Consider the following 15,976-nt stretch of genomic DNA (forward strand, 5'->3'; position numbering starts at 1 on the left):
TCTCTCTCTCTCTCTCTCTCTCTCTCTCTCTCTCTCTCTCTCTCTCTCTCTCTCTCTCTCTCTCTCTCTCTCTCTCTCTCTCTCTCTCTCTCTCTCTCTCTCTCTCTCTCTCTCTCTCTCTCTCTCTCTCTCTCTCTCTCTCTCTCTCTCTCTCTCTCTCTCTCTCTCTCTCTCTCTCTCTCATTTCACATGCTTTCGCTTGTTCAAATCTTGTGTTCATTATGCATTTGATAATAATGTTTTAATTTTGTTTGTGTGAATGCTTTTGTTTGTTTGTTTGTTTGTTTTTAAATTGTATTCTTATTTTCTATTTTAACATTTATAAAACGTTTTATCATTAGATTAGTCCCTCTCACGGGCGAGGGCTGAATGTACAAAACCACCTGTTTGCTTATGCCATCACCCTCGTTAAAGGCAAAGTACGCCTCCCGTAAACCATCACAGATACTGTCAGGCTTTTACACATAATAACACATAATAAAGAGAGGTATCAAAACACGATTTTCGGCATTTACGGTTACGCCTTCTATGGACGTGATTGATATAAAATAATCGAACAAAAGCGAAATATTTTCTTTCGTCCTTCTAGTCCTAGCACAGTTGCTCTTAAGGGAGGCTTACTGTGCCTTTAATAAAGAATTTGTCTTGTCTTGTCTTGTCGTCTCTCTCTCCTACATGTATTCACACATGCACAGAAACAATGGCAAAAATGTCTAATGCAAACCTTTTCAGGGACATCCTCGTGCACAGCATGACCACACTGTGGCAATACCTGCATCTGGAACTTGCCTGAAACAGTGGAATATAAAAATTTGTCATCATTTTCACAAGTTTTCATTCACAAACACCTGGGAAATTTTTTTGTTTATTTGTTGCTTAACGTCCAGCCGACTACGCAGAGCCATATCAGGATGAGGAAGGGGGGGATGAAGGGGGCCACTTGTCAAGCGATTCCTGTTTACAAATGCACTAACCCATTACTTGTGTCCCAGCAGGCTTTAGTAAAACTAAATTAATACCTACTGGAAGATTACCAGTTTCCAGTATGTTAAAATAGGCTTAACCTATCTACTGCTGGACTTACATCAGAACACAACAGATTAAACTATACATGAATCGCGAGACAAGCGGCAAGAGAAGAGATTTTTGGAAAAAATACAGGTGAATGAGCAAGAAGGCAGAAAAAGGAAAAGAATTCATGAAGAAAAAGAGAGCATGACAGGAAAGAGGAACCAAAAATCTACCTAACAGCAAACTAGAAAGCTCCTGCGGTTCCAAAAACAGGAGGGGCCTTTAATTTCATAACCGCAGTGCCCCACTGCGGGAAACACCTGGGAAATAAATCTCATGTTCCCCATGCAATAACTCGAGGTGGTGAATGGGTTTGAGCTTTCAGGTGAAACGTGGATTGTCAAAGTAAAAGCCAATCAGGTTGGTAGAGCACTGGACTTGTGATCGGAAGGTCGCAGGTTCAAATTCGGGCCGGGACGGACACGGGTCAACTTTATGTGCAGACCCAGAGACGGAAGCCATGTCCCACCCCCGTGTCATCACAATGGCACGTAAAAGACCTTGGTCATTCTGCCATAAGTGCAGGTGGCTGAATACACCTAAACACGCAGACACCTGGGTAGCGCGACTCCGTTGCTGCTAGCTTTCCACTGGGAGGAAGCGACCCGAATTTCCCAGCGATGGGACAATAAAGTAATGAAAATGAAAATGAATGAAAAATGATTGTTTGATGTGTGGAACCATCGCGGCTTTGGATTTGTGTTTCCGAGGACAACGATTGTAAGCATTCACTCTCAAAGACCCAATCAATGTTGATAATTACCGTGGCGACTCATGGTCAATTTGCAACTTATCTCTGTAATCGCAAAATCCACAACGAAAAGTCAAACACTGAACCCCTTCACTGCCACAGTATAAACAGCATTTTGGTATTGCTGTGCGCCAGGGCAAATTTCGCTTTCTTCGGTAGGTTCACTAATCTGTTCACTGCTCAATCATTTATTGAGATATCTCTTAGATCTTTGGCATGTGGTTTGCTTACACCCTTGGCTATTATGTGATAACATGATCATGATCATTGGACTTTGTTTGTGATTGTTATAGTAAAAATCGATATGACCATGTTTGTCAAAAATTACAGTGCAGCATGTAAAACCGCAGAAAACACAGCTAAAACTGGTGTCAAACATCAGGTACTCACATTACAGCCCATAACAGTATAGTTCTGTGTGGTAATCCATAAATCACTTCTTGTAGAGCTTCCAGAACACTGTATCATTTGAAAACAGGTCTACGAGTTGATGTCCGACTTTCGGCCACCATTTTGAATCTTATAGATCGGAAAAAACTTCTAAAACAGTTTTCATCACGTGGTACTAACTTATCTGAACGGTCAATGAGAAAGAACTGTGTTTAAACCCCTACAAGAAGTTGGACAGTGGTTACCTCCCATTTAGTTTTCACAAATGTCCTGAAAAGTGCTGATGTAAATGCCATGCCACGTACCTAGTACGTGTATGGGCGTATGACAAACCAAACATGACCACGTACCTAGTACGTGCTGGGCAGTGAAGGGGTTAAAAGAAAAGAAATATGCTCAACACTTACTGAACTCACAGGTATGATCGCAGCTCTGTACATTTTCAGACTGGAAGAAAAGCGTCAACAAGCTACGTTTGACGTCACATACAAGTTTGACGTGTTATCTCGTGCTACTGTGACGATGCTTTGTGGCCCGGAGTTGGATTCTAAAATTTCGTCTCCCTGTGGGTTATTGTGCATTTTGTTGTACAACCAAAATGATGACAAAAACAATGTATGGTGGCTTGTTGTCAGACCAGCATTTTTTTGTTGGTCCTCGGGGAGCATATTGCCTTTTGTCTCATATTTATCAACCGCGGCCTTTGGCCTTGGTCGATAAAGATGAAACAAAAGACGATATGGTCCCCTTGGACCAACAAACAAGTCGCGTAAGGCGAAAATACAATATTTAGTCAAGTAGCTGCCATTTTTCAGCAAGACCGTATACTCGTAGCATCGTCAGTCCACCGCTCATGGCAAAGGCAGTGAAATTGACAAGAAGAGCGGGGTAGTAGTTGCGCTAAGAAGGATAGCACGCTTTTCTGTACTTCTCTTTGTTTTAACTTTCTGAGCGTGTTTTTAATCCAAACATATCATATCTATATGTTTTTGGAATCAGGAACCGACAAGGAATAAGATGAAAGTGTTTTTAAATTGATTTGGACAATTTAATTTTGATAATAATTTTTATATATTTAATTTTCAGAGCTTGTTTTTAATCCGAATATAACATATTTATATGTTTTTGGAATCAGCAAATGATGGAGAATAAGATAAACGTAAATTTGGATCGTTTTATAAATGTTTATTTTTTTTTACAATTTTCCGATTTTTAATGACCAAAGTCATTAATTAATCTTTAAGCCACCAAGCTGAAATGCAATACCGAACCCCGGGCTTCGTCGAAGATTACTTGACCAAAATTTGAACCAATTTGGTTGAAAAATGAGGGCGTGACAGTGCCGCCTCAACTTTCACGAAAAGCCGGATATGACGTCATCAAAGACATTTATCAAAAAAATGAAAACAAGAAGGGCAAAGCCCATACGACTCACATGCTTGACCTTGACCTTTACATAACCTTGACCTTCAGGGTCAAGGTCAAATAACTAAACCTAGCAATGACATCATACACTAAGAACTGCTTTACACATTTTCCTACCAAAATACATGTGACCTTGACCTTGTGACCTTGACCCAAGGTCAAGGTCATCCAAGATCATGCAACACAAAGCTGTTAATTCAAGACATAAGAAGTACAATGGTGCTTATTGGCTCTTTCTACCATGAGATATGGTCACTTTTAGTGGTTCACTACCTTATTTTGGTCACATTTCATAAGGGTCAAAGTGACCTTGACCTTGATCATATGTGACCAAATGTGTCTCATGATGAAAGCATAACATGTGCCCCACATAATTTTTAAGTTTGAAACAGTTATCTTCCATAGTTCAGGGTCAAGGTCACTTCAAAATATGTATACAATCCAACTTTGAAGAGCTCCTGTGACCTTGACCTTGAAGCAAGGTACACCAAACTGGTATCAAAAGATGGGGCTTACTTTGCCCTATATATCATATATAGGTGAGGTATTGAATCTCAAAAACTTCAGAGAAAATGGGAATAATGTGAAAAATAGCTGTTTTTTAGGCAACATTTATGGCCCCTGCGACCTTGACCTTGAAGCAAGGTCAAGATGCTATGTATGTTTTTGGGGGCCTTGTCATCATACACCATCTTGCCAAATTTGGTACTGATAGACTGAATAGTGTCCAAGAAATATCCAACGTTAAAGTTTTCCGGACGGACGGACGGACGGACGGACGACTCGGGTGAGTACATAGACTCACTTTTGCTTCGCATGTGAGTCAAAAAACGTATTGGGATATCATACCCAGGAACTTTCATGTCAAATTTCATAAAGATCGATCCAGTAGTTTGGTCTGAATCGCTCTACACGCACGCACGCACACACACACACACACACATACACACACACACACACACATACACCACGACCCTCGTCTCGATTCCCCCTCGATGTTAAAATATTTAGTCAAAACTTGACTAAATATAAAAAGAAGGTCTGTCAACAACCCAACAAACATCTTATAATATCTACCCTGCAGTGGTCCCTCTATTTTACACCTAAAATAATTTGACAAAATAAAGAAAGATGAGAAACAGAGAGAAAGAGAGAACTCAGAAAGTTTCATCGCTAAAACTTGATATGTAGTTCATTGCGATGGGGAGCATTTTGGGGTAAGTGGTACAACTTCAAAAACAAAAGATGTTTTACAATGTACAGATCATTGGGATGGTTCACTGTTTCCACCCCTTACCCAACTAGGTAAGTTCCGTGTCAGTTTTTGTACTGTCCTGAGAAGGAGAGAGTTGTTCCTGAGAGAGAGACAGAGAAACTTTACTGACATGAAGAAAAGAAGTCAAGTGTCTTCAAACTGATTTCTTAAATGTGGTTTTCATGTTTTATTGTACCTGCATTTGAAACTTGACTTAAACTATCAGTAAACATACCAAGTAAAGGTAAGTCAATGTTTGAAATTCAACATGAGAGGGGGAGGGGGGAGGACTAACAGAATAAACACACACACACACACACACACACATACTGTCCATACCTTGCATCTGTCCTATTGTCAGATCTTTGTCCAGCCTATCCACACCTAAAACAAACAACATTTTAACTCACAATCTTGCACCAACACACATGCTTATTATACAATTTGTGAGAAAACAAAAAACCTGCTACAAGCATACAATGTCTTAATAGATACATACTAAATAAATTAAACATCACACAACTCATTTTGTACCACAGAAAGCATTCAATGCTGTGCATAGAAAAATACAGATGAACAAACATAAAAAAAACCTACATAACACTACCACCCCACCCCCCCCCCCCCCCCCCCCCCCCCCTCACACACACAAAAAAAGCTGTCTCTTTCTGAAAAGCAAACTGTAAGTAACGTACAGTAAATAACTCTGTTTACACGCAATAAATGAAAAACAAGTAATCTCCCCTGAGCTTCAAACTTCTTTTTTGCTTGACAACTCAGGGCCGTAGCAGCCCTACTGGCCACTCCGGCCATGGCCGGACCAGTTTAATCGTCTTCATAAGCTTCAGCGCTGTGTTAGGAGGAAGGAGGGGTCGTGACTTAGATCGCACAATGACAGCGTTAAGCGAGAAATTGTCACTAATTGACATTCACAAGTGAAGACTATAGATCTAAATCTAAAGTAAAACTAAAAGGCAAACTGCGTATGCACCGACTGAGACGCATTACTGATCCACTGAGCCATCGCGTTTTGCACTGAAGAGACATCTGAGTTATCTACCATAGTTCACGTTTTTCGTTTCCCGGGAAAAGTACCTTTTTATTTTTTTTATGGCCGGACCACTTTTAGGAGCTGTGCTACGTCACTGCAACTTCTTGTAGTTAAGCAATATTGTAACTCATTAGTGGATGATCTTCGTTTCTTCAACCCCAGAAAGTGACTTACCAGCTAAGAGCAGCAGTTTTGGCACTTCACACGATAGAAACTTTTGCGACAAGCCCTGAAACCAGCCTGGAAATAGAGACAAATATGGTGCAATTGTATTTTCATTGCAGAAATCCCAGGGAAAGAATCTAACCATAAATTGTTTTGCAAAATGCAAAAAAAGAAAAGTAAAGAAATGGTGTATTTTTTCTCGTCCAATACTGTGACAAGGGAAACAACTGCTGTAATTCACACTTTGACTTGCAGCAAGTAGATTGCATCCCTTGGAGACCATTTTCTCAGACTTTGGTCTGTTGCTTTGCCTTTTCCATCATGATTTATTGGCTTTTTTGGTCGCAGTCAAGGAGTTAAAAAAAAAGCATGATAAAAAATGTTCAGCTCTAACAGCCTGAGAATTTATCATTACTCAATATGTTTCACTCTTTTATTAATGCCTGTCCCAATATCAACCTCTTTTGTGTTCATGTTCCAATTCAATGCCAAAATGCAATGATACACTGAAGGTTTGTTAAATAATAATTAATCATATTACAGGAGGCTTTCTCACCTGGCCAGAAATGTTCTGTTTTAGTAAGGTTTATCCTCCAGGTGTAGCTGTGTTTTTCCTGCCAAAATACACACAGGTCAATAAATGAGAAAAAAAAGCCTTGTAATGTCTGTCAAATGTCTGTCAAAAACAATCTGAAGTGCATAAACATAAACATGCAAAAGGTGTTTGAACTCTGCCCTTTACAACTAAAGTCAACTTAGTTTTACCCAAGAGTACAACATTGTATGGATCTAAACACAGTGCAAAAGTATTTGAATACACTTTATCCCCATAACTAAACCAAACTCTGACAAGTCTTAACACATACTAAAGACACATCAGAAAAGAAACACTTTAGAAACGATTAAAAAAATATGCCCTCACAGGTAAACAAGCTGAAACACAGAAATATACATCTGCAAATTACACAATCATATTCTTAACTTCTACTTTCCTTTGCAAACACACACACACACACACACACCATCACACTTTCGTGCCTAGTACCTGTTGTGTCTCTGGTGTTTTGAAAGCATTCTGTGAATGTGTTGAACCGGATTCATTTTCTGCATTGTCTTCTGAGTTCTGTGCTGTCTCCCCTTCCTCTTCCTCTTCCTCCTCCTCCAAGATGACGGTCTGGGAGTGAGATTCATGCTCCTTCTCCATCTCTTTGGTTGCTGTTTCATTCGTTTCAACTCTGCAAGGTGATGTGCATATATTTCACTCCAGCCAGTTTCAACATTCAATAGATGATAATCAGAAATAAGTCTTTCAGGGATTTATACCCTGTGGAAGAGTTTTTTTAAAGAATAAAATAGACAGCAATATCAGTGTATGTGGTTTAGCCCCGTGTGAGGTTCACAGTCAAACTGAATGAATCTCAAAATGTTTACTCTTCTTTCAGTGTGTGACGTCACTTCCACGGAACTAATCCTGGAGTATGCCATTGAGATGCTACAGCATGAATTTTTCAAACGCCATGAATTTCTCAACTTAAAATGGTAAAGTATAATTGTATTGTGTCAAAAATGCAGGGTAATTAAAGCTCTATATGATGACTTTTTGTCAAAAACATGCACATCAAAGGTAATTGTTCTGGCGACTGGCGTGTTTACATTCTTGCCTCAACTGCACAGAATACAACTCTTCCATACGGTATACAAAAAACACAGAATTATGTCTGAAAAAAAGTGCTTTTGATGTATTTTATCTGGCTGATGTACGGTACAATGCACACAAATTGAACCAAATTACAGTGAAAGATCTTACTTCTACAAATCTTTTTTAGTGTAAACTATTCTCTTGCGATACACATTTCTCCCTCTCTTTTCTTGTTGTACAAATAATACCCCTTCTTTACAACATCTTTCTCTCTTGGTGCTGTGCTGGAGTGGGACATTTGGATGTGGTAGCAGGTGACTTTGTCAGAGTGTGTGTTCGTGTGTTTGTTGTTTGTGTGTGTGTGTGTGTGTGTGTGTGTGTGTGTGTGTGTGTGTGTGTGTGTGTGTGTGTGTGTGTGTGTGTGTGTGTGTGTGTGTGTGTGTGTGTATGTGTGTATGTGTGTGTGTGTGTAAAAATCCAAATGTCTGCAATGTTTTGGTTAAATTTATAACATAAACCCAAAGGAGAAGACATACTAAGTGCATCCATCACCGCATTCCCCCAACCCACACCTTAAAAGCAACTCTTTTTTGTAAGCTTAACAAATTAGAAATGAGATGCAAGACAACAGAACATACCTTTTAACTTGTCCCACCATAGAAACCTTGGCAGAATCAAGATTCCTGACCTGTCCACTTCTGACACTGGAAAAGAAAGTGACACAACTGTAAACGTGTTTTGTGTTAGCCCCTCTCAACACTGCATTCTACAACACTGACCACTCAAACTCAAAGTCACATGCCTGCACATGAACCAAACATTCGACGGGCGCAGTGGCGTGGTGGTAAGACGTCGGCCTCCTAATCGGGAGGTCGTGAGTTCGAATCCCGGTCGCTGCTGCCTGGTGGGTTAAGAGTGGAGATTTTTCCGATCTCCCAGGTCAACTTATGTGCAGACCTGCTAGTGACTTAACCCCTTCGTGTGTACACGCAAGCACAAGAACAAGTGCGCACGGAAAAGATCCTGTAATCCATGTCGGAGTTCGGTGGGTTATGGAAACACGAATATACCCAGCATGCCTACTCAACGAAAGCGTAATGAGCTGACTATGCTCTCAGAGTATAGTGTGGGGAACCCAAATGGGCAAACGAGCTCACACGTAACCAGACAATTCTGGAACGCTGAAGAAGAAGAAGAACCAAACATTCGCTACAGTCAAAATTACTCAGTATTCTAAACAAAAACTGAAAATCCATGAGTCCAGTTCTATAATAAAACAAAAACAGAAAGGTTAGTTAAGGAGACGTTTAGTTATTACAGTAATTAACATTTTATAAAAAAAAACTTTCTTGTTTTTTGTTTGGTTATTTTTGACTTTGGAATGTTAGCAATATCAGATGAGTCCTGGAAAAGTAGGGGCAACCACCCCCAACCAGGCACGTCCACAGGTGGCGGATAGTGGGGTGGCCTTCAGATATGGAGGTTAGCTGCGAGATAAGCCAAGCTTGCCAGGACGAATAAGCAGTCGCGGACCAAATGGCAGTGCTTCCAGCAGGATGGAGCAGGGCAACAGGTGGCACTGTTACTCCCAAGAAATACCCCAGGTGTCCAATTACGGGAGCACCATGCGATCAAGAGCCGCATTATAAGCTGTAGCCCTGGGGAAGGTCACCTCAGATAAACAAACCAGCCAGCTATGACCAAATAGCCGGGTAGACTGGACTCGACAGCCCTGTAAAGCCACCAGTCGAGAAGGACCACTCCGATAGAAAAACACACCGAAGTTAGATGAGCTGGGCCATGTATGGCGCATAAAGGCAGCTTAACGCATCAATGCTCAAATGACAGATGAGTACTGTAAAATACCAATCAAAGACACAAATTCAAGGGGAAAATAAAAGGGACACTAAACAAGTTCATACTTTACCACCACTCAATGGCTTCGTCCAAAGACTTGAACTGTTTTGGCCGCCCCCTCAAAAAGGACTGCATGCTACTCAGTGCATCCATCGCAGTGCCTGCAACAAACACACACACACACAAGCAAGTTTACAATAGGTTCAAACAAAACTTTCCTGCAGGTACAATACTTAAGTAGCTGACAAGGTAGTTATCCATCAAATTCACTTGATGGGAGATGAACACGTGGATTCAAAAGAAAAGTAATATCAATAACTGGGTAAACGTAAGTTATCAGTAATTAAGTGGCCTTTTTTGTGTGTGGTTTAAAGTTTAAAAAGAAGAAAAAAGGGGAGGGGGAGGGTTCACTTTCAAGTTTTACTATGAATGAATTGTTCTAGAGTGGAACTCACCGTTTAACGAAAAGCAAACTGGTCAAACCTAATTCCGTTATAGTAAGCTCTCTACAGAAAACACAGTGAAGGAGACAAACCTTCAACAACATCGATGACACAAAGTCCGATCAGGGACGGAATATAGTTCTGTGAGGCCACATGTACAGCTATAGCACCACCCATGCTGAAAGAGAGAAGGAAATGCTGATCCAGGTTACATGAATCTAAATAACAACACACACACACTTATTCATCACACACTAATTCATCAGTCTCTCAACATACAAAAAAACATTGACAAGAAAAGAAATGTACGTGTAATCAACTATACAGAGCAAGCTTGCTGTACAATGGAACCCCCCTTATAAGACCCCCCCCCCCCCCCCCCCCCAAATTTAACACTCCCTACCTTTTCAGACCCTGTTTTATGAGACTTTCTGATCATAACCATTATAAACTGTATCAAATTAAACATGTCATACACCAAAAATTCAGTTGGTTCATTGGAAATACTGCTTGCAACCTTTCTAGCAATTTCAGTAGCATAATTTAACAATTATTGCACATACAAAAAAGTCGCATAAGGCAAAAATACAACATTTAGTCCAGCTCAGTTGAACTCACAGAATGAAACTTAACGCATTGCATTTTTTTTCGCAAGACCGTACGCTCATAGCATCGTCTGTCCACCGCTCGTGGCAAAGGCAGTGAAATTAACAATCCAGAAAAGCGCGGTAGCGGTTGCGCTGAGAAGGATAGCACGCTTTTCTATATCTCTATTCTTTTTAACTGTCTGAACGTGTTTTTAATCCAAACATATCATATCTATATGTTTTTGGAATCAGGAACGGACAAGGAATAAGATGAAATTGTTTTTAAATCGATTTCGGAAATTTAATTATAATCGTAATTTTTATATTTTTAATTTTCAGAGCTTGTTTTTAATCCGAATATAACATATTTATATGTTTTTGGAATCAGAAAATAATGAAGAATAAGATAAACGTAATGTTGGATCGTTTTATAAAAAAATAATATTAATTACAATTTTCAGATTTTTAATGACCAAAGTCATTAATTAATTTTTAAGCCTCCAAGCTGAAATGCAATCCCAAAGTCCGGCCTTCGTCGAAGATTGCTTGGCCAAAATTTCAATCAATTTTATTGAAAAATGAGAGTGTGACTGTGACAGTGCCGCCTCAACTTTTACAAAATGCCGGATATGATGTCATCAAAGACATTTATCGAAAAAATGAAAAAAAACGTCTGGGGATATCATACCCAGGAACTCTCATGAAAAATTTCATAAAGATCGGTCCAGTAGTTTACTCTGAATCGCTCTACACACACAAACACAGACACACACACCCACACACACATATACACCACGACCCTCGTCTTGATTCCCCCTCTATGTTAAAACATTTAGTCAAAACTTGACTAAATGTAAAAAGTGCTATTTTCCAAAACACCTGAAAGAATATAGGCAAAATAATGAGTTTTACATAAATAAAGGTCTTGATTTGGCAAACAAAAAAATATGTTCCACTGGGATGCGCAGTCACAACCAACACAGTCAATGCTATACTAAGACATACCTGTGACCAATCAGAATGATGGGTGGTGGATCTTCCCCATACAAGCTTTCAATGACTTCTTTCACATCTCTGAAACACATCGACTTTGAACATAAACAGATCCACGACACATACTCAAAACATGACCACAGGCAAGAAGTATTGTCAAACAAATATCAAATGCAGTAGCAAGCACGCATATTCCACAGACATAAAGACACACATGCACTGACGCACACAGACATTGATACACACGCAGGCAGTCCTGTATGCATGAATGGCTGCTACACATACCCATACACAATTTGCTTGTGTTAACACATTTTTTTTGCAGATGCTTCCATTTCAGAAATCACACAAAATAATTATATCAGTAGCAAAACCAACCAACACTGCAGACACCCGCCATAACACAACATATTTTATTCAAATGGCACACTTACTTTGAAAGTCTGTCTGCTGACAGATCTGCGTCATCACTGGTTTCTGTGTCCCCTGTAGAAGAAAACTGAATAGTAATTAAAATTAAAAACATGTTTATATTACACACACACACACACACACACAACCTGCTGAAGAGGACCTGCTAAAAAGAATAAACATGTGGCGATGCGCATGAATAGACAGAAAAACAAATAAACTTTCACCCATTTTTCACATATAAAAACTAAACTTATTTCAAGATCTTGGAAGTAATTACCTGTCAGGTGTCATTTTAGAGGTCTCCTTCTTCAGCATTCCAGAATTTTTTGGTTACGTGTGAGCTCGTTTGCCCATTTGGGTTCCCCAAACTATAATCTGAGAGCATAGTCAGCTTCACTCCGTTTTCGCTGAGTAGGCATGCTGGGTATATTCGTGTTTCCATAACCCACCGAACTCCGACATGGATTACAGGATCTTTTCCATGCGCAATTGGTCTTGTGCTTGCGTGTACACACGAAGGGGGTTAAGTCACTAGCAGGTCTGCACATAAGTTGACCTGGGAGATCGGAAAAATCTCCACTCTTAACCCACCAGGCGGCAGCGACCGGGATTTGAACTCCCGACCTCCCGATTAGGAGGCCGACGTCTTAACACCACGCCACTGCGCCCGTTTATTTTAGAGGTCAATCATAAGTCTTTGTTCGTCTATATTTTGGTAAGTCCATCTTAATTGTTTTATTTTTTATATTGTAATTTAATTCATTCTTTTAAGTATCAAATTCAGTCTGTATCTCCTTTAAGACCTTTTATTACAATGCTTTGAGGAATAACATTTTTTTACTATTATTTCATTTTACTTACCATGGCCCCTCAGATCAATAGCTGTACATCTGCATTTGACAAGATGAGAAAGCCTGGACTGAAAAATAAAAATGCTAAGTCAGTAAGTCAGTTCTTCTTCTTCTTCTTGTCGATCACTAGTAAGTCACTCATTTCCTTGTACAGTATTATCATATGGTGTTGTCAGGAACTGCATAATCAAACCATACTCATAATATTAGCACAATAATGACAGTAACATCAGGATTAGAGATTACAAAAGAAAACGACAACAAATAACAGCACTTCCATAAAAAGAGGGGAGTAATAAAACGAAGATTAATTTACATCTATAGGCTATGTGCAGACATTCTGAAAAGTCATTGTCTTAGAATAAGGGGGAGTAATAAAACAACGGTAAATTTACATAGTTTTTGTGCAGAAAATCTGAAAAATCAATTACGATCTTTGAAAATACAAGTCTTACCAGTGGGGTCTTCAAAAAAAAAAAGGGGGGGGGGGGGGTTACACTGTACACAGCAAAAAGAGTTTAATTGCTCTTGTCATTGTCCAGCATGCCATGCTCAAATAATGCAATGACTTACATGTATTTCACTTTGTTTTATCAGTGCATGGTTTAAAGAAATGCAGTCTTCCTGAAAATCTTTAATTTTACTTGCTAGGTTGCTATACTTAATATGCGTGCAGGCTTCATTGGCTCTGAACTCAGAGTAACAGAATATCATACTACGAATACGATAGAAATTAAACTGTAAAGACCAAAACAATTTTTTTTACTTGCAACAGCAGCTACGATCTACACCTGCAAAGAATCATCAGTCTCACAGAGGTACACACACATGCACACAGGCCCCAGCACATACAGACAAAGAGGCACACACACAGGCAGGCAACCTTGGAAGATGAAAATAAAAGGGAAATAAAGGTACAGGTGACATAGAAGAACTATAGAAGCACTGTTCATAATATATAATATATACTTACTGAGAGCAATGACCACGAAAGTGCAGAAAAGCCACCACCATGGAGAAATAGAAGTACAGGTCCCTCTGTACCACATTCATACACCCGAAATACCTAAATCAGTTAAGGAATATCTTCATAACTTTATTTCTTAAATGTAAACACAACTACGCGTGTAACCAACTCTGCTGCATACCGCTTCATAATCTTTTGAACATTATCACAGAGTTGTCATGTTTGAGACTCACAAAAACCATTCCTCCCAGTTTGCCCTGAGCCTAGTCTGACATGATGAATTATAAATTTATCGGAGTGGCTCAGGAACCGGCAGTCACAGTAGGCTATCTCACACAAATTTCACCTACATTGTATAGAGTCTGTCATATTGTTTTATTTAGCTCAGTCGGTAGCGAAATGGGTTAGAGATCATGAGGTCGCAGGTTCAAGCCTTGCTTTTGCCGGCATCTTTTTTTCATATAAAAAACCCCACAAAAAACAACTTTTTAACTTTATTCCCCCCCTCTTAACTTTCCTTACTTTTACTTTGCTCTATATCTTTTTTTCTTTTTTTTTTAACTTTCACTTCAGAACTAGGTTTTATTCTATAAAATTGAACATTGCTCTATATCTTTATTCCAAAGCATTTCGGTGATCGAAACTGACATTGCAACATCGCCAACAACAAAGCAGCTCATGAGTCACTCAGGGATTGGGCATTGACCGGATCACTGAATTCGTCTGCGAACCTAAGCAACGTACGTATGTCACTGGTCCCGAGGCTAGACTAAAGCACAAAATGCAGTAAATAAATACTTAACATGAAAACAAACAAAACACAACAAACATAATTTATTTATGGCAAATTATACATGTACTTAATGCATCAAACGAGACACTTCGACAGAATCTCGGACACCTGCGAAACGTCGAACCGTATCTCTCGCTACGGTCAGTCGCTCATCAGTGACCGTGCTGTTGCCAAAAAACACGTCTTTCTGAATCCAAAACTGATCATTATCAATCTTTCTCCACAGTTCTTTGAATTGAACAGCAATTAGAAACTCTTAGCAAAAATCATGATTTACAGGGTGAGCAACCATGTGAGTGCCCGTTCCCGAGCCTGGGGGCTCGAGAACCGACTCGCCGGTGCTTGAGCCCCCAGGCTCAGGAACCGGCTCGCCGGACCTCCAGCCACGGCCTACATTTATTCGCCCAAAACACACAATAAACAAACAGTTGTATCATAATTTAGGATACGTCGTTTTCTCCTGTCTTGACACTGTGCATGTGCTCAAAATACTTGTCCCAATAAACTGGAGCGTAGTCCTTTTTGCGCACAATATTCCGGCGTCCTGATGCCCTGCAAAGACGAATGAACAAAATGTAGCATTAGCCTCAGTTCTAACTGAAAACATTTTTATTTTAATTGTTTTATTTTTTTACCGTTTTTATTTTAGACAAACTTGCCTTCCAATTTTAATCAAGCTCAGTCGCAGTATTAAAAGCTAGCCACCACAATAACCAGAGCTAAAAACTAAAAGTCATGTCTAACAAAGCGTTACACATATGATATGGTGATAATGTTATTTACCCTGGCCCTACTGGAGGCATTGGGGGCAATCCAAATTGCTTCTTCAACATATCTTTGTTGAGAGCAGACATCTTTTCTTAATCTCGTGGTATTCTCGCGTTTTAACGAGACTATAGTTAACATTTGTTATTCATTATTTATATTTTTTCTTTTATAGAGAGTATGGATGGACTATTTTTTAAAGTACAGGAGCTATGCTAATGTCTTTAATGATTTTTGTTAGATTTAACGCTGATCTGTATAAAAGTCTCACCACATCTCGGTACTGCGATAGATAGGAATGGCGGACAAGTTTGGACGAATGTTTGGATAGAAACGATCTCTGCACACGCTTTTTTGGAGAAACTAGTGCTCAGGGACACTATGCATTCACTCAGCGAGTGGGTTGTATCCAAAATATGGTGAAGAAAAAGTTAAACCCCGCAAAGGGGGTGAAAAAAGGAGGTAAGAGACCTTAATTCGTCTGCTCGAACTCCAGAACCGTGTTTGTGCATGTTTCTTTGATCTTTTTGGATTGTAAACACGCGCTAATCCGGCCTGC

At 39.6% G+C, this 15,976-nt stretch overlaps 2 protein-coding genes across 2 annotated transcripts in view; one reads left to right on the forward strand and one right to left on the reverse strand.

Moving 5' to 3' along the window:
• Positions 1 to 724: 724 nt before the first annotated feature.
• Positions 725 to 15,542, reverse strand: LOC138969192 (protein phosphatase methylesterase 1-like; the record flags this gene model as incomplete). The annotated part of the gene is given in 14 exon segments (XM_070341926.1): positions 725 to 789; positions 5,232 to 5,276; positions 6,118 to 6,183; positions 6,665 to 6,722; positions 7,154 to 7,343; positions 8,386 to 8,451; positions 9,675 to 9,765; positions 10,140 to 10,225; positions 11,640 to 11,708; positions 12,062 to 12,113; positions 12,903 to 12,960; positions 13,866 to 13,958; positions 15,102 to 15,204; positions 15,436 to 15,542. Coding segments are annotated over 14 exon segments (1,113 nt in total), but the record flags the coding sequence as incomplete, so codon positions are not given.
• Positions 15,543 to 15,726: 184 nt separating this feature from the next.
• The window catches only part of LOC138969191 (C2 domain-containing protein 3-like), a 57,977-nt gene continuing 57,727 nt past the window's right edge, over positions 15,727 to 15,976 (forward strand). Inside the window, exon 1 of the mRNA XM_070341924.1 lies at positions 15,727 to 15,879. Coding sequence (XP_070198025.1) covers positions 15,834 to 15,879 — 46 coding nt within the window. The 5' untranslated portion in view covers positions 15,727 to 15,833. The remainder of the gene's footprint in view (positions 15,880 to 15,976) is intronic.

This window comes from Littorina saxatilis, linkage group LG6, assembly GCF_037325665.1.
Source record: "Littorina saxatilis isolate snail1 linkage group LG6, US_GU_Lsax_2.0, whole genome shotgun sequence".
Classification (NCBI taxonomy): domain Eukaryota; kingdom Metazoa; phylum Mollusca; class Gastropoda; order Littorinimorpha; family Littorinidae; genus Littorina; species Littorina saxatilis.